Source organism: Ranitomeya imitator, chromosome 4 (genome assembly GCF_032444005.1).
Source record: "Ranitomeya imitator isolate aRanImi1 chromosome 4, aRanImi1.pri, whole genome shotgun sequence".
Lineage (NCBI taxonomy): Eukaryota > Metazoa > Chordata > Amphibia > Anura > Dendrobatidae > Ranitomeya > Ranitomeya imitator.
Window position 1 is genome coordinate 13,906,989 of NC_091285.1, and position 18,655 is coordinate 13,925,643.

At 45.8% G+C, this 18,655-nt stretch overlaps 1 protein-coding gene across 2 annotated transcripts in view; it reads left to right on the forward strand.

Annotated features, from left to right (window-relative positions):
* Positions 1-18,070, forward strand: part of LMNTD1 (lamin tail domain containing 1) — a 52,523-nt gene extending 34,453 nt beyond the window's left edge. Inside the window, exons 8-17 of one of the 2 annotated variants that reach the window (XM_069763102.1) lie at positions 4,660-4,761; positions 7,464-7,582; positions 9,319-9,524; positions 9,731-9,932; positions 11,419-11,605; positions 13,064-13,183; positions 14,576-14,784; positions 14,861-15,033; positions 15,312-15,400; positions 16,777-18,070. In XM_069763102.1, the coding sequence (XP_069619203.1) occupies positions 4,660-4,761; positions 7,464-7,582; positions 9,319-9,524; positions 9,731-9,932; positions 11,419-11,605; positions 13,064-13,183; positions 14,576-14,784; positions 14,861-15,033; positions 15,312-15,400; positions 16,777-16,917 (1,548 nt within the window). In that variant the 3' untranslated portion in view covers positions 16,918-18,070. Of the gene's footprint in view, positions 1-4,659; positions 4,762-7,463; positions 7,583-9,318; positions 9,525-9,730; positions 9,933-11,418; positions 11,606-13,063; positions 13,184-14,575; positions 14,785-14,860; positions 15,034-15,308; positions 15,401-16,776 lie in introns of both variants that reach the window. The other variant, XM_069763101.1, reaches the window with a different exon arrangement.
* Positions 18,071-18,655: the final 585 nt, after the last annotated feature.

The following is an 18,655-nucleotide window of genomic DNA, read 5'->3' on the forward strand; positions in this document are numbered from 1 at the left end:
TGCAGATAAAGGCGTAATGAGGAAGGTTTCTGCCAGAAATTCATCGGATTTAGAGGGCTGCTAAAATAAAATCAGAAAGCAGGAAACGATTAGGGTTCCTGAAGGGGTGCAAATGACCTTGGCAAAGTATATAGAGGTTCTGACTGACCACTTTCTTCTATGGTACAAAAAGAAGAACCGCACTGTCCATAGCACAATCATAGAACCATCTTCCTCTGACCTCAACCCTATTGAGAACCTTTGGAGTATCCTCAAGCAGAAGATCTATGAGGGTGGGAGGCCGATCACATCAGAACAGGAGCTCTTGCGGCGATTATAACGTCCCTCAAAGAAAACTATAAATATCTAAACCTGGACTCCGTTCCATCCCAGCTCGGCTACCTGTGACCGGGGTTATTGTTTCCTCCTTTGATGATGTTTCAGTTACAGCAGTGACTGATTAAAGGTTTATTTCTGGGACAATTGCGCCTCTTTCCAGCGGTGACCTCTGACCCGCGCTCTTCGGCTCCCCTCTTCACTTTGACAATAGGCCTCTTGTTCGCTGGAGTTGTAGTACTTGTTTGTGGGCTCCAGGTGTCAGCAGTGAGCACAGGATTTAAAACCCCCACATTACTATTAATTTGTATGTAAATATTGGTGTTTTTGGCCTTTTTTCCAGGGTTGGCGGGGGCCGTAGTGATGGCGGGGGCCGTAGTGATGGCGTGGGCCAAAGTGATGGCGTGAGCCCCCTCATATAGACCCCCCGGTCTCTGGTCACTCAGTGATGTGTGGAGAGCGCAGCTCTGAGGACGCATACGCCGCGCTCATTACCGCATGTGAAGTGCCGTCTCCCTCTGCCTTGTTTGGCGCTAAGCGGCTCCTCGTCCGCAGATGATGCCCCGGCGCGGCCGCCCCTCCCCCGGCCTCCTCCATTGTGGGCTTCGTTCTGCATTTTCACTCTGTAGATGCAGGAACTGAACACCTGGGTCTTCAAAGACTAGGGGGGGGGGCACATACTTTCTAATGCCTCACCGCCGGTTATTAGACTGGATTAATTGGAAAGGCGCAGGTGTGCGATGAGCGAATGAAGAAAGCGTTTACGTAGAGCGGAGGCGAAAGGCGAGAAAGAAGCAGCGAGTGGCCACCCGAAAATAGGAAAAGTGGCCGAAATATAACCCTAGAAATATACAGTTAGGGCCAGAAATATTTGGACAGTGACACAATTTTCGCGAGTTGGGCTCTGCATGCCACCACATTGGATTTGAAATGAAACCTCTACAACAGAATTCAAGTGCAGATTGTAACGTTTAATTTGAAGGGTTGAACAAAAATATCTGATAGAAAATGTAGGAATTGTACACATTTCTTTACAAACACTCCACATTTTAGGAGGTCAAAAGTAATTGGACAAATAAACATAACCCAAACAAAATATTTTTATTTTCAATATTTTGTTGCAAATCCTTTGGAGGCAATCACTGCCTTAAGTCTGGAACCCATGGACATCACCAAACGCTGGGTTTCCTCCTTCTTAATGCTTTGCCAGGCCTTTACAGCCGCAGCCTTCAGGTCTTGCTTGTTTGTGGGTCTTTCCGTCTTAAGTCTGGATTTGAGCAAGTGAAATGCATGCTCAATTGGGTTTAGATCTGGAGATTGACTTGGCCATTGCAGAATGTGCCACTTTTTGGCACTCATGAACTCCTGGGTAGCTTTGGCTGTATGCTTGGGGTCATTGTCCATCTGTACTATGAAGCGCCGTCCAATCAACTTTGCAGCATTTGGCTGAATCTGGGCTGAAAGTATATCCCGGTCCACTTCAGAATTCATCCGGCTACTCTTGTCTGCTCTTATGTCATCAATAAACACAAGTGACCCAGTGCCATTGAAAGCCATGCATGCCCATGCCATCACGTTGCCTCCACCATGTTTTACAGAGGATGTGGTGTGCCTTGGATCATGTGCCGTTCCCTTTTTTCTTCCCATCATTCTGGTACAGGTTGATCTTTGTCTCATCTGTCCATAGAATACTTTTCCAGAACTGAGCTGGCTTCTTGAGGTGTTTTTCTGTCTATTTTTGGTATTGATGAATGGTTTGCATCTAGATGTGAACCCTTTGTATTTACTGTCATGGAGTCTTCTCTTTACTGTTGACTTAGAGACAGATACACCTACTTCACTGAGAGTGTTCTGGACTTCAGTTGATGTTGTGAACGGGTTCTTCTTCACCAAATTAAGTATGCGGCGATCATCCACCACTGTTGTCATCCGTGGACGCCCAGGCCTTTTTGAGTTCCCAAGCTCACCAGTCAATTCCTTTTTTCTCAGAATGTACCCAACTGTTGATTTTGCTACTCCAAGCATGTCTGCTATCTCTCTGATGGATTTTTTCTTTTTTTTCAGCCTCAGGATGTTCTGCTTCACCTGAATTGAGAGTTCCTTTGACCGCATGTTGTCTGCTCACAGCAACAGCTTCCAAATGCAAAACCACACACCTGGAATCCACCCCTGACCTTTTAACTACTTCATTGATTACAGGTTAACGAGGGAGACGCCTTCAGAGTTAATTGCAGCCCTTAGAGTCCATTGTCCAATTACTTTTGGTCCCTTGAAAAAGAGGACGCTATGCATTACAGAGCTATGATTCCTAAACCCTTTCTCCGATTTGGATGTGGAAACTATCATATTGCAGCTGGGAGTGTGCACTTTCAGCCCATATTACATATATAATTGTATTTCTGAACATGTTTTTGTAAACAGCTAAAATAACAAAACTTGTGTCACTGTCCAAATATTTCTGGCCCTAACTGTAAGTGATATCTGCTGCGGTGCGGTTCTGGTGCAGTGCGTCGCTGCTGCGGTGCGGTTCTGGTGCAGTGCGTCGCTGCTGCGGTGCGGTTCTTGTGCAGTGGACACCATTGCGGTGCGGTTCTGGTGCAGTGCGTCGCTGCTGCGGTGCGGTTCTGGTGCAGTGCGTCGCTGCTGCGGTGCGGTTCTTGTGCAGTGGACACCATTGCGGTGCGGTTCTGGTGCACTGTTTCGCTGTTGCAATGCGATTCTGGTTTTGGTGCAGTGTGTTGCTGCTGTGGTGCGGTTCTGGTGCAGTGTGTCGTGGCTCTGGTGCAGTGTGACGCCGTTGCGGTGCGGTTCTGGTACAGTGTGTCGCTCTTGCGTTGCAGTTCTGGTGCATCTGGCATCTGGTGCTCCAGAAATTCCGATAGTCCGGCAGATTAGTTTGGACAATGTATGAGCCATTATCGTGCAGCTTTGGCCCCGGCCAGTAGTTGGATACTGTCAGAATGACGGCAACATGGCTCCTTTTCGGAGGTCGTTCGAGCCCCTCATGTAGTTGCGAATGGACGTGTCTGCAGTCAGCTCCCCCTAGTGGCAGCAGCTGGCAGTGTTATGTCATTAGAGTATATGACTGAGACAAGGGGGATAATAGGACTGACACTGCTAATGAGGGGGCAACGTGCTGACACTGCTTATAAGGGGGCAACAGGACTGACACTGCTAATGAGGGGGCAACGTGCTGACACTGCTTATAAGGGGGCAACAGGACTGACACTGCTAATGAGGGGGCAACAAGACTGACACTGCTAATGAGGGGGCAACAAGACTGACACTGCTAATGAGGGGACAACAGGACTGACACTGCTAATGAGGGGACAACAAGACTGACACTGCTAATGAGGGGACAACAAGACTGACACTGCTAATGAGGGGGCAACAGGACTGACACTGCTAATGAGGGGGCAACAAGACTGACACTGCTAATGAGGGGGCAACAGGACTGACACTGCTAATGAGGGGGCAACAAGACTGACACTGCTAATGAGGGGGCAACAAGACTGACACTGCTAATGAGGGGACAACAGGACTGACACTGCTAATGAGGGGGCAACAGGACTGATACTGCTAATGAGGGGGCAACAGGACTGACACTTCTAATGAGGGGGCAACGTGCTGACACTGCTTATAAGGGAGCAACAGGACTGACACTGCTAATGAGGGGGCAACAAGACTGACACTGCTAATGAGGGGGCAACAAGACTGACACTGCTAATGAGGGGACAACAAGACTGACACTGCTAATGAGGGGACAACAAGACTGACACTGCTAATGAGGGGGCAACAGGACTGATACTGCTAATGAGGGGGCAACAAGACTGACACTGCTAATGAGGGGACAACAAGACTGACACTGCTAATGAGGGGACAACAAGACTGACACTGCTAATGAGGGGGCAACAGGACTGACACTTCTAATGAGGGGGCAACGTGCTGACACTGCTTATAAGGGAGCAACAGGACTGACACTGCTAATGAGGGGGCAACAGGACTGACACTGCTAATGAGGGGGCAACAAGACTGACACTGCTAATGAGGGGACAACAGGACTGACACTGCTAATGAGGGGACAACAAGACTGACACTGCTAATGAGGGGGCAACAGGACTGATACTGCTAATGAGGGGGCAACAGGACTGACACTTCTAATGAGGGGGCAACAGGACTGACACTGCTTAGAAGAGGGCAACAGGACTGACACTGCTAATGAGGGGGCTTTTTGGGAGTCGGGTAGAATCACAATAATATGACAATCCTCCTGAAGTGGCTGATAACAGAGAGCAATAGCAGAGCAGTGTAATAGTTCTTAATCCTCTGTATTTGTCTCCTTAGCTTTTCTCTGAAGAATCCGACAACAGGACATTAATGGAGAAGGTGGAGGCCGAACATGTGAGAGGCCGGCGGCTGGTTGAGGCCCTGGAGGCCCGGCTGGAGGTCAGTGCTGTGCCCCCTGTAATGAGTCGCTCCGGGAGCTGCAGATGGAGAACGTCTATTAATTTCCCATTACACCAAATAATATGGGCAATTGTGTGTCTCGAGAGCCCGGCCGGCCTCCACCAACAATGGGGCCATTCACAGTCTCATTATTGCCGTACTCTGCACTTCCTGCCCTTTATGCTACAGTAAAAGATGGGAGATGTCTGATAAATTCAGGGTTTTGCAAAAAAAAATGTTATAAATATTTAAATTGTGAATTTTTAGGTTTCAATAATTCCTGCTCATCCTGAGCCTCTTGGTTCATGAATAGAATACTAGAGCTGCCTGTAGGGGTGTGATACTGTCACTGAGGATATGTATGCCAAATATATAAGCCACCCCTCCAAGATGCCCTCAAAATGACAAACTTTATATTGTGCTGGACCCCAAACACACTGCAGTGCAGCCACAGTGCCTCCATAATAGTGCCAACCAGGAGAGCAGGGGAATCTGATGGAGAGGAGGGTCTGCAGGATAGGATGAATCTGCGGGAGAGGAGGAGTCTGTGCGAGAGGAGGAGTCTGCGGGAGAGGAGGAGTCTGCGGGAGAGCAGCAGTCTGCGGGAGAGGAGGAGTCTGCAGGAGAGGAGGAGTCTGCGGGAGAGGAGGAGTCTGTGGGAGAGGAGGAGTCTGCGTGACATAGGAAGAAGGCCTGTGGGATAGGAGGAGTCTACAAGAGAAGAAAAGTCTGCAAAAGAGGAGGAATCTGATGGAGAGGTGGGTCTGCAGCATAGGAGTCTGAAGAATAGGTTGAATCTTCGGGAGAGGATGAGTCTGTGGGAGAGCAGGAGTCTGGGAGAGCAGGAGTCTGTGGGAGAGCAGGAGTCTGTGGGAGAGCAGGAGTCTGCAGGAGAGGAAGAGTCTGTGTGACATAGGGAGAAGGCCTGTGGGATAGGAGGAGTCTACAAGAGAAGAAAAGTCTGCAGAAGAGGAGGAATCTGATGGAGAAGTGGGTCTGCAGCATAGGAGTCTGAAGAATAGGATGAATGTGTGGGAGAGGATGAGTCTGTGGGAGAGGAGGAGTCTGTGGGAGAGGAGGAGTCTGTGGGAGAGGAGGAGTCTGTGGGAGAGGAGGAGTCTGTGGGAGAGGAGGAGTCTGTGTGGGAGGAGGAGTCTGTGGGAGAGGAGGAGTCTTCAAGAAAGGAAGGGTCTGCAGAAAAGGAAGAATCTGTGGGAGAGGAGGAGTCTGTGGGAGAGGAGGAGTCTGTGGGAGAGGAGGAGTCTGTGGGAGAGGAGGAGTCTGTGGGAGAGTAGGAGTCTGTGGGAGAGGAGGAGTCTTCAAGAAAGGAAGGGCCTGCAGGAGAGGAGGGGTCTGCAAGAAAAGAAGGGTTTGCAGGAGAGGAGGGGTAGGAAGCAGAGTAGGGTTCTGCGTGAAGAGGAAGGTTCTGCGTGATAGGAGAGGAAGGTGTGCAGGATAGGAGGAGTCTCAAGAAGAGGTGGAATCTGCGGTAGGAGGAGTATGCAAAAGAGGAGAGGTCTGTGGGAGAAGAGGGGTCTGCAAGAGAGGAAGCATCTGCAGGAAAGGAGGGTGTCTGCAGGAGAGAAAGGGTCTCCAGAAGACAAAAGGTCTGCAGGAGTCGAGGTGTCTGTAAGAGAGGAGGAGTTTGCGGGAGAGAAGGAATCTGCCTTACAGAAGGAGAGGAAGGTCTGCAGGATAAGAGGAGTCTGAAGGAGAGGGAATCTGCAGGAGAGGATGAGTCTTTAAGAGAGGAGGAGTCTGCAAGAGAGGAAGGGTCTGTGGGAGAGGAGAGGTCTTCTGGAGAGGAGGAGTCTGTGTTAGAGGAGGAGTGTGCGTGACAGAAGGAGAGGAAGGTTTGCAAGATAGGAGGAGTCTGAAGGAGTGGCGATATATGCAGGAGAGAAGGAGTCTGTGGGAGTGGAGGGGTTTGCTGAACAGCAGGAGTCTGCGGGAGAGGACGAGTATGTGGAAGAAAGGGAGGCCACAGTAGAGGGGGTGTCTGGAGGATAGGAAGAGTCTGAAGGAGTGGTGGTATATGCGGGAGAGGAGGAGTCTGCGGGAGAGGAGGAGTCTGCGGGAGTGGAGGGGTCTGCGGGAGAGGAGGGGTCTGCGGGAGTGGAGCAGTATGTGGAAGAAAGTGAGGCCGCAGTAGAGGGAGGGGGTGTCTGGAGGATAGGAAGAGTCTGAAGGAAAGGGGGAATCTGCAGGAGAGAAGGGGACCGCAGGTGTGATTGTGATGAGCCTCCTGTTCCTTGGAGGGTTATCGTCAGGTCAATTCTATGTAATAATATGGCGGTGCAGATGATTGTCCGCTAGTTACGCTGTAAATCAGGCATTGTGGCGATCCAGACTTCACTCAGCCCCTAATTGTTTGAGTCAAGAGGAAAATTTGAGCATTCTGGAGCCTATCCAGGTAATGGCCGAGGTCACATGATGCATCCTCCGCGCTGCGGAGCTGAAGAAGGAATTGTCTGAGATTTAATTAGGTTCTTATTGCAGCTCAGCAAAGTCCTTGAACGCACATCATTACAATCAGCGGCAGGAAAAAAGGGAGTGGGGGCGGCAGAGAGTCCTTCTAAGGGGAAAAAAATGTTCCTAGAAAGGATCTTATTATCAGAGTCAATATAATTATTCATCCGTATATCATCCATTCATCTGATTTTTCTATGTATCTCACATATCAGACATCCTGTGTCTTCCAGGAGCTTCAGGATCTTCTCTTGGCCAAAATGAAGGAGCTGAACACCTTTCAAGAAACCAACGTATCACTGAGGAACGAGCTGGATGCCCTGAGGTCTATGCTGGAAGAGGAGGAACAGCAGTAAGGAGGCATCTACTGTAGGAAATGTGTGTGGAGCTCTCCATCATGGTCTACAGTGGGATTAGAGAAGACTAAAAGGCAGTTGTCTAGGAGTACAAAAATATGGCTGGCTTTTCAGAAACAGCTCCACCCTTCCAATGAGAGCTGTGTAATGCTTTGTGTAATATGCGGTGTCAATACAGGAAAAGTGAACCCTTGCTGCCATTACCAATTACATCTGACAACGTATGCTTGGCCTAATGACAGGGACGCTTACAACCCCAATTTTCATAAAGTTTGGAGACTGCGTAAAATGTAAAGAAAGCTAGAATAGAATGACTTGAACTAGAATAGAATGACTTGAAAATCTCTTCTGGATAGATGATGGGATTTCTAAAGTTTTTGCAATTTTACTCCCAGGGTGAACACACTAATCAGAGAAACAAGGTAGGACGGACAGGGATAAGTGAAAAGGGACAATGTTTTAACTATGTTTGAATAAAGAACCCATTTTATCCCTGAATGGTTGTACTGGAATCTTTCCCCATTTTTTGTCGATAAATGAAAATACCAACCATACAAAATACACACATAAAACACAGGGGAGTTAAGGGAAGGAGAAACCAAATAGGAGAGGATGTGCACACAGATAAGACTCCAAACAACAATCTCCTGAACAAATCTCCAAATGGTAACTCCATCCACAAACTACACCTCCAACTCCTAACCAGGCAGTAAGAACTAACACTGTCACATCCTAAGTGCCAGAGGAGAGCATATATAGCAGAGGGGAGCGGCCAACGCTGAACAGCTGATACAATCCAGATAGGAAAGTTCCAGGAGCTTCAACTGAACAGATTAACCCTTGCACTGCTAGCAAGGAAAATAAACTGCTCTGTTTAATAAGATGATGAAGTACTTCTAACCAGTTCAGGAGTTCATGAACTCAGACACCACGATCTTCTGACCCCTCTATGTTGCGGTATCCCCGTAACATTGTTTCACAATGTTTATATGCAGCCCTTGACAGATCAGTGACCTCTGACCGTCTTTGCTTCTGGGAGACTCTGCCTCTCTCACGTGCTCTTTTTACACACAGTCATGTGACTTAGTTGGAAATTGACCCTTCAGATGTTTTTAATTTTTACCACTTTTCAACTCTTTTGTTATCCGTGCCGCTGCTATCGATTTCTAAACAAGTTTTTATTTTTTTTTAAAAATGGGAAAATGTCCAACATTGAACTTCAGATCTGTGTCCTGTGGTGAATAAAATATGGCTATATGAGATTTCCATATCATTGCTTGTTTTCTTTACATTTGACACAGCAACCCAACTTTTTTGGAACTGGGGTTGTTCAATGTCCAAATCGGACTGCCCTTATACGTTGGTAGATTTACTAGAGAAGTTTCTACACTTGAGGTCCAACATCGGTGCTTTTTTGGCTTCAGTCTTCATACAACTCCATGATGCATCTGCGTGTGATACTGAATGGCTTTGTTCCTCTTCGCTTATACTCATCCTATTCCGCACTCACATCCAGAGCCAATCTTAGAGTTTTGTAGGATTCTCGGAAGTCTGAGGAGTTCATATCTCAGTGATTCCCCCTCCTGGTCAATGTTCAGAGAGAATTTGAAAATTCCAACGATATTGCTCTGATTTCATGAAATGATAATAGTTACTTCTCCCCTTATTACCAACCACCATTGCTTTCATAGTTTCATTCATGATGTAGTGAAGGCCTTTGTCTTCCCTGCAGGATGACTATCCGTCCGCTGCTTGCTCTCCGCACCCCTCCATTCTCCTCACATTTATTACCGGAACCTTTTCAGTCTCCAGCCTTTGACACTCTTCCCGATTTCACCAATGGTCCTGTGCCTGAATTAATCCCATCCGATCCTGGTACATTGTCCAAGAGCGGAGCCACCTCTGACGGGAATAATTCACCAGAAGAAGAAAGTCCTGGTAAGATTTCTGTGTCCGTGGAGGGTCAAGATACGGGCTGAGAATGCAATGTGGCTTCAGATATTGAATATATGGTGCCCATGCTGGAGCACTTTGTAGGCTGACTTAGGTCGGGGGGTAAATATCATCAATATGACAGTGCCACCTAAAGATTCAGATTATCGGAAGCTAATCTGGGCTTTGCTCCTTTACAAACTGAATTTTAGATCTACTTTACCCAGAAGATGAAGGCCACCAAGCTGAGCTGGTGACAAGGCCGGCCACCACTCCTCTCTTGAGTTCCACAACTTCAGACCCTAGCAAAACACAGAGCTCTTTCTCATCTATGATGGAAAATAATGTGCACCCTCAAGATGTTACCAACACTGCACCCATGACACGTGGGGGCACTAAAGAAGCCGTATCCAGGTCAGTTCACCATCGATGGTCTTTACGTGTCATCTCCTAACCACTTTCCCTAGACTTCATCATACAGTGAGGTACCATCTCCATTATACTTTTTATAAATGTCTCTTACATGTCATTTGATATCCCCCAGCCCCATGTGGTTAGACACCACTACTCACCATTATCTCTCAGATGCACCCAACTAGGCATTGTGTGCACCAGGTGAGTTCGAGGCATGCTAGTTTGGAGGTAGATTCCACCTTAAATCATAGAGGCTTCCAAGTAGACATGACACTTGTTTACCCTCTTTCCATCTCTTGTTGGCCAGTATCACCCACAAGAGACCCATAGACCATTCTTCTAACCTACTTAAATTATGGAGCCCATCAGGAGAACTCTACATGAAGAGTCATCAATAGATCAAACTTTTTAAGCCAGTACCTGTTAACCACTTAAGTCCAAGGTCCTAGTATTTGATGGCTAGATAGATGTCTCCTCAGGGTTTCTCAATCAGTTTTCCCATTGATTAAAACAGACCTTCACAGGTCACACCATCTCCAAAAAAAAAGTGGAAAAGAGGAAGGATCTTTCTTGAGAGTCCCACCTCCAGGGAACTAAGAGGAAGGACAAGACCCCAACCTCCTGTTCTAGGAGGAAATGGTGGTGTTAATTACCACTGGAACTGAGGGACTGACATTTGCCCTTTTTTATATATATAAAATAGAGAATATTTTCCAAAAATTGATAATGAAACCTAAATTATAAGAGACACATTCTGTACAAGGAAGAAGCTCCTTAACAATCTGTTGGTTTCTGTCTAAATGGGTGAACCTCCAGGTATCTGTGCTGTATTGATATTTTTGTCTCTGGTTGCTCCGGGCATTACATACTTTTGCTTTTCTCAGAAGTGTTGTGTGTCAGGATGCATCAAGAGGGAAGTTACATAAACGAGACATGCTCAATAATTCAACGTTATCATTTATAATACCGAGCACCAGCGTCCAACATGACCACTCCGATTTATCTTGGATATGATCATAAATTTCTAAAATAAGGTGGACAAAATGCAATTACAATTAGAAGGTCAAGAATAGGTTTAGATGACATGACCAACGGAAAGTAGATGCAAGAATTTTTGGGCAGATAGGGTAGATAAATTTATAGATTAAATTTATTGGTCTTGGTAAAAAAAAGTTATGAATGGGCCCATTACCCAAACTGTCATGTGTACTTCCTACTTTTTAGTCTTAATGACCTACACCAGTGTTCCCCAACTCTGGCCCTCAAGAGCCACCAACAGGTCATGTTTTCAGGATTTCCTTAGTATTACACAGGTGATACTTGCATCAGCTGGACGACCAAGAATCCCATCACCTGTGTAATACTAAGGAAATCCTGAAAACATGATCTGTTTGTGGCTCTTGAGGGCCAGAGTTGGGGAACACTGACCTACATACTACTTAAATGTGAAGATTTACTCTTCTCATATGTCTATAAAACTCTTCAGTGCCCTTGGAAATCTGGAAATCACAGAAGTTCAACCTGATGGCCATTTTGTGAGAATTGTCAACCGATCTCTTGATAAAGAAGAAGACATTGGAGGTTATCTACTGCAGCAGAACATTCGTGGACATCCTGTGTCTATCTACCGTTTTCCACCAAAATCCAGAGTCCTAGCAAGTTGCGATGTGACTGTAAGCAAAGAGGAAGGGGAAAAGATAGACACAAAATATGATTTATAATACATATCCAAAAGGTGGAAAATGTTAATCAAGAATTAATTAATCGATTAGTTTAATCATTTAACATTTACACGATGCCGAATTCTGTTCCTGGTTGTTTGGGACATGCAAAGAAGTTAGCAATTTATGGGGGCATTCTGTGTGATTTCTGTTAATTGGATGATTCTTTGTGAAGCTCAGCGGTCATAGGTGCGAAGAGGTCAGGTCTTGAAGAAGAGTTGTCCTAGTTCAGCTCCCAAAAAGGAGTTTTTCGGTGGCACATTCTTAGAGATGTGGTTTGATCATGGAAACATTGGTTTTGCAGTCAGGTCTGAGAAGTAAGGTTGTAAAAAACTTTTATCGTCGGTCACAGTAAGGATTATACTGAATGGATTGTTCTTAGTCTGATCTTGAAAAAAAAGTATGTTCGGTGGTCAACTCTTCACTGCTCAGGTCTGATCTGGAAGAAAACTTGTTTACAGGTTGGGGTCTGGTGTGTTCAGTCATAAGATCTTGATGAAGAGTTCTTGAGTGGTCACATATTGAAGAAGTGTTATATACTGTTTCTAAATTATAAACACTTCTTTGAGAGGTGACCACTGAAGACCTCTTAATCAAGATCTTACACACCTTCTTCGAGATCAGACCACTGAAGAACATTTTCTGATAATCTGATGACTAAAGAAGTTATCTTCAATACCTGATCATTGAACAGAATTTATACACAGTATATACGTTTGGTGATCAAGTCTTGAAGAGGACTTCTTCAGTGTTCAGGTCTTGAGAAAATATTCTTCACTGGTTTGGTTTTGATGAATAGTTCTTCAGTTGTCTAATTCTTGAAGACTTGTTCATTTGTTGGATTTTAAAGTTGGCATGTTCAGTCATCAGGTCTTGATAAAGAGTCCTTTAGAGATCGTATCTTGAAGAATGAGTTTTTCAGTGGTCTTGAAGAAGGTTTGCTTAATGGTAGTAAGGTGTTGAAGACAAGTTGAGCTACAAATGAGTCTCAGTGGTCACATCCGAACAATGACTTTATTTTCCGGATGCCCTTGTCTCCCATCTCACATGATTGGCCAAACATTTATGTATTTTCAATGGAAAGCAGGGAGGAAATTGTTATCAGACCCCTTTGATGGCAGCTAATCTGTGAGTACAGGAAAATTTGGAGTTTGTATTCAGACGATGTCGGGGGGGAGTCGGAAGCACCCTATACTCAACCTGTTCTTCATTGTGGTCGTATCTTTGTCGGTAAAAAGGGAAGACATCTTTTAATTTTTGACCTTCAACTTCTGAAGTTGTTGGTCTAAGTACAACCTTTTTTTTTTTCAGAGAATACCTTGTTTTTTAGGATAAATGGCAAAAATAGTCAGTGCTATAACATATAACGACATTACAAATGTGACGTCATTTTTTCCATATTCATCCCAGGTTTGGGTGTCTGCAGCTGGTTTCCCTCATAAACCTCCCACTGACTTCCTGTGGAAAGAACAGAACAAATTTGTGACAGAACCAAAATGTACAACCATTTTATGTAAACCGAATGGACAAGTAAGATATTTTATATTAATCGACTCTATGCAAAAAGTTCAGTGAAGCTTCTTAAGCTCCATTAAAGATCCCATAGAATCGAAATGTACGTACCCATAGAGGAAACCATTGTGGCAAGTGGGGTAACTTGGAGCTCCTGGACACTAATGGAAAATCTATAAAAGTGCCCCTATCTACCATGTGCCATTTACAACACTGGTGTCTTATGTGACTGAGGGGTTGTTGGGCCGCTTTAGGCATCAAGGCCAGAACTTCTGAACTCGGTGGGATTTTGGTGGCATTTCGAAAAAGTTGTTGAGAACCACTGTCCAGTCTACAGAACCTGAATTCCACCATCTTTAAAGCTCAGATATAGGAAGGTTGTTGAACATTGTCGCTCTAATGAAGTTTATGGGAATTAAGGAGATGGCTAAGAGTCAAGACATCAAAAAAGAGATTGCTATGCATGTGTGGCTGCCTCTCCACCTCTTTGGCTGGAAAAAATTCAGAAAATCCTTCGGGTAACCTTTATACCCACCAACAATTCTTAACAACTATTAAGGTGCCTTCAAATTGTCCACTTTTACGTGAGGTTTGCAAAATTCAGTTCCCCGCATAGTCAGGTTTGCGGTATTTCTCCCCACCCAAAAAAGAGACTGTTGGCAAGTGTCCATACTGTTATACAGTCATGGTCGAAAGTTTTGGCACCCTTGAAATTCTTCCAGAAAATGAATTATTTCTCCCATCAAAGTATTGCTTTGTTATACACATATTTATTTCCTTTGTGTGTATTGGAACACAAAAAATACTGAGAAAAAAAGGCAAATTGGAGATAATTTCGCGCTAAACCACAAAAACGGACCGAACAAGATTGTTGGCACCTTTCCAAAAATTTGGGTAAACAACTTTATTTTGAGCATATGATGCTCGTTCAAATTCACCTGTGGCAAGTAACAGGTGTTGGCAATATAAAAATCACACCTGAAACCAGATAGAAAGGGGAGAAGTTGACTCAATCTTTGCATTGTGTGTCTGTGTGTGCCACACTAAGCATGGAGAACAGAAAGAGGAAAAGAGAACTGTCTGAGGACTTGAGAACCAAAATTGTTGAAAAAGAGAAATACCTTATTTTCCGGAACAATTTCAAGGGTGCCAACACTTTCGGCCATGACTGTAAGCAATGGGTTACCAGGGGTGTGACGGGTTGGAAGAACAGACTCAGGAAAGGAGGTTGAATTTTGGAGACCCAGCCAGTGCCTCAAAGTGGTGAAGGCCCAGTCTGTTACCCTTTATTGTTGCTTCTCCATGAGGCTATTGGGCTCTTCATTTCCTGGTTGAACCCAAGATCCTAGATAAACAGAATTATAATTTCTTTTAGGGCTTTTTATGTTTATTATTTTGTGTGTTTTTTAGGCCGTGGCATGGTTCACTCCTCTAAGGGAAAAAACAAGGAAATCGTTAGAACGATGTGAGATTTTCAGATCTGAACCTAAAATCCATTCTTCAGAAATAATAAATGAGCCAAATGAAATGGAAATAGAGGCCACGAACGACAGAAGCCGCTCCCCAAAGTCTCTACACGGTTACGGTAAACTGGAGAAGGTGCCGCGTCTCCTGAGAAGGTAGAATCCATCTCTGTCCTCGGCTGCTGCAGAACCTGATACAGTGAAGGCTCAAACACCTCCTTTTTTTTTTTAGAGAGAAGGTCCCACCCGTAGTTCTGCCAGCTACATCCAGCCCATGGACACAGAGTACAGCATCTCCCACCCATCCTGACTTCAACCCTGGTCATCTTATGTCACTGGGAAGTGATGGAAGTAGCTTGTGTCCTCAAAGCAGGTCTCACACTGCTAAAACGGCGCCCTCTTCAGGTAAGAAGAAAGAATGACATTGAAGAATCTGGACTCTAAGTCGGAGAAGATGGGGAAGGTTTCACCAGCAGCAATCTTAACCCCCCAGCCACTGACAAGGCAGTCTGAGTCCCCCTATTTATCAAACTTATTGCTTCAATTGCTTTAGGGGAGGTGGAGACAAAATGTGCAACTCCTTGGATGTTTATTGTAGTTCTGATCTGGGTCATAAAAAAATCCAGGAAGATTAGGACGCCATAATCGATGATAATGGAAGACCGTTTCCTTCTTTCCAGCAGATATACAGAGTGCGGCGCAGAAAAATGACAAAGTTCCAAATGGATATCAAAGACGCAAGAACTTCCGGGGGCCCATCCGGTCAGCAGGGGTAAGATGTCAGCTTTCCATTGTGGAGGTGACTGGTAGGAAGTAGGGATGAGCGAATGTGCTGGGATAAGGTGTAATCTGCTCGAAAACTATGTTCGAGTCAACATGTCTCACGGCTGTTCGACAGCCACAACACGTGCGCGGATTTCTTGTTTGTTAGGCCATTTTGCATGTGTTGCGGACAGTCTACAAACCCCGAGACATGCAATCGCGGGGATTCGAACATAGTATTCGAGCACCCGAGCATGCTCGGAGAACACCTTATCCCAGCACATTCGCTCATCACTAGTAAAACCTGCGGCATGTCTGTCTCGGTCCCCAGTGATGGTTATGACACTGGGGATTACTGTCATCTTGAAGCAATGAGGTCCTGAGGACCAGGAACAACATCCGAATGTAAGAAGAACCTCTCCATGTTGTCCCTATTACGGATACGATATAACCGGCGCGATGTTCTGTGGATTGTATGCGCGGAACTGTATTAGTATTTTTGAGGTTCAGTTACTCTTCTGTCCCACATCAGTAACATGAAATCATCGGCTCGGGGTTTGGAAACAGAAAGTGTAGGAAACCAGAAAATGGTCACATAGGGAGGCGCAATTTTCGAGAGAACTTTCGACTTACCTACGCCATCACTACTGCTGTGTATTGTTCTCGGTTATCAGCCATTTTGGAGTGCATCGTACACATTCTTTATCACATCTGAGAATGTTCATAAACCTTTTCTTCCATATATCATGTAATTTATAATTTGGTGACTCTGGCAGAGACCTTTAGGCCCCGTAGACTCTAGATCTCCGTGTGACCATTACCTCTTGGCCCCACTGCCCTGGAGTGATTTCATGAAAGCCAACGGGGACATCTACTGTTCATATATGGAACGGCATGTCCTCGTTAATAACGAACACGCCATAGAGTAACCCTAAATCTGTGATATAATTGTATATCGATCATGTTCGGGAGAACGTTGTATTTCCTGATACAGATTTAATAAATGTTCGTCTGTTTACACAACAGGCAAGAAAAGGAGGAACTCTTAGACTTCTCCTGCCCGGAAGCTTCTCCCCAGTCTATGAGCAGCACCGGGCAGGGTTACACATTTTACAGTCAGTGCAGAACCTCCATTTCCAGCCTCCGATGCCACATCCTCCACCTCTCACGTGCTGGTGATCTGGATCCCATAGACAGGTCAGGATCGTTCCCGCTGTGCTGTTGTAGGTGGCAGTTACTGACCCCCAAGTATCATCAGGTCTCCACATTGTACACAGGGGGCTCCTGCTCCTTCCGGTCACTGATATTATATTATAATAAATAGACGCAGAGTTTGGGGCAACCGGTTCCCACTGTCGCTCTGATCTGTCGCTCTTTCTCTTACAGCCAAATTCCAGAGGAGTCCTGTATCTGGGATACTCATCGCCTGCTGGGTCCACTCTACAGAAATACTTTGCAAACTCCTCGTATAACATCAGATTGGCGAGCCAAGTGTCTCTCGCCCCCACAATCCTGTCCAGTGTCTGATGATATTATTGCTTTTCATTTTGTCATTTTGTGTATATTGGTTTCTTAATAGAAGTTGTGCTTTTGTTTCCTGATGCAGAGCTTCAGATCCCATTGAATTTTGCCTGCAGTCACCACTAGGGGGAGCTCCCTGTATACAGAGATACATGATAAGATCCTGTTTGCAGCCACCACTAGGGGGAGCTCCCTGTATACAGAGATACATGATAAGATCCTGTCTGCAGTCACCACTAGGGGGAGCTCCCTGTATACAGAGATACATGATAAGATCCTGTCTGCAGCCACCACTAGGGGGAGCTCCCTGTATACAGAGATACATGATAAGATCCTGTCTGCATCCACCACTAGGGGGAGCTCCCTGTATACAGAGATACATGATAAGATCCTGTCTGCAGCCACCACTAGGGGGAGCTCCCTGTATACAGAGATACATGATAAGATCCTGTCTGCAGCCTCCACTAGGGGGAGCTCCCTGTATACAGAGATACATGACAAGATCCTGACTGCAGCCACCACTAGGGGGAGCTCCCTGTATACAGAGATACATGACAAGATCCTGTCTGCAGCCACCACTAGGGGGAGCTCCCTGTATACAGAGATACATGATAAGATCCTGTCTGCAGCCTCCACTAGGGGGAGCTCCCTGTATACAGAGATACATGATAAGATCCTGTCTGCAGTCACCACTAGGGGGAGCTCCCTGTATACAGAGAAACATGATAAGATTCTGTCTGCAGCCACCACTAGGGGGAGCTCCCTGTATACAGAGATACATGATAAGATCCTGTCTGCAGTCACCACTAGGGGGAGCTCCCTGTATACAGAGATACATGATAAGATCCTGTCTGCAGACACCACTAGGGGGAGCTCCCTGTATACAGAGATACATGATAAGATCCTGTCTGCAGTCACCACTAGGGGGAGCTCCCTGTATACAGAGATACATGATAAGATCCTGTCTGCAGCCACCACTAGGGGGAGCTCCCTGTATACAGAGATACATGATAAGATCCTGTCTGCAGCCATCACTAGGGGGAGCTCCCTGTATCATACATGATAAGATCCTGTCTTATTCTCAGAATCTTGCTTATTTCCCACTTGCTTTGGTGATGCGTGCTTGTCAATAAATTTTCTTTCAATTTCCATTTAATATAAAACCTTTTAATAGGCGACACAAATCAAAGGCATCTCAACGGATCTGACAACACTTAGGCCAGTCTCACATGTCCAGATAATTCCGGTACCGGAAAAATTGGTACCGGAGTTATCCGTTTCCGTGTGTCCGTGTGTTCACGTGGCACAGCAGTGTGACACACGTGCGGCAGCCGTGTGCCGACTGAGGACCACACAGACCATGCAGGAGACAGGGCTACAGTTAAGCGCTGTCCCCTGCTTTGGGTGCTAAATCCGGCATTCATTCCTTCTCCCCAGCAGCGTTCGCTGGAGAGAAGGAATGAAAAATCATTGTTTTTTTATTATTTTTGTTGTTAAAATAAAGTTCCCGGTCAGGTCCCGCCTCCCTCCCCCTGTGCGCCCGCCCGCTGGAAATAAAATACTCACCCAGCTCCCTCGATGCTTCCTCTCAACATCGCAGCTTGTCCTGTATGAGCGGTCATGTGGTGCCGCTCATTACAGTGATGAATATGCGGCTCCACCCTTATGGGAGGTGGAGCCGCATATTCATCACTGTAATGAGCGGCACCACGTGACCGCTCATACAGGACAAGCTGCGGTGCTG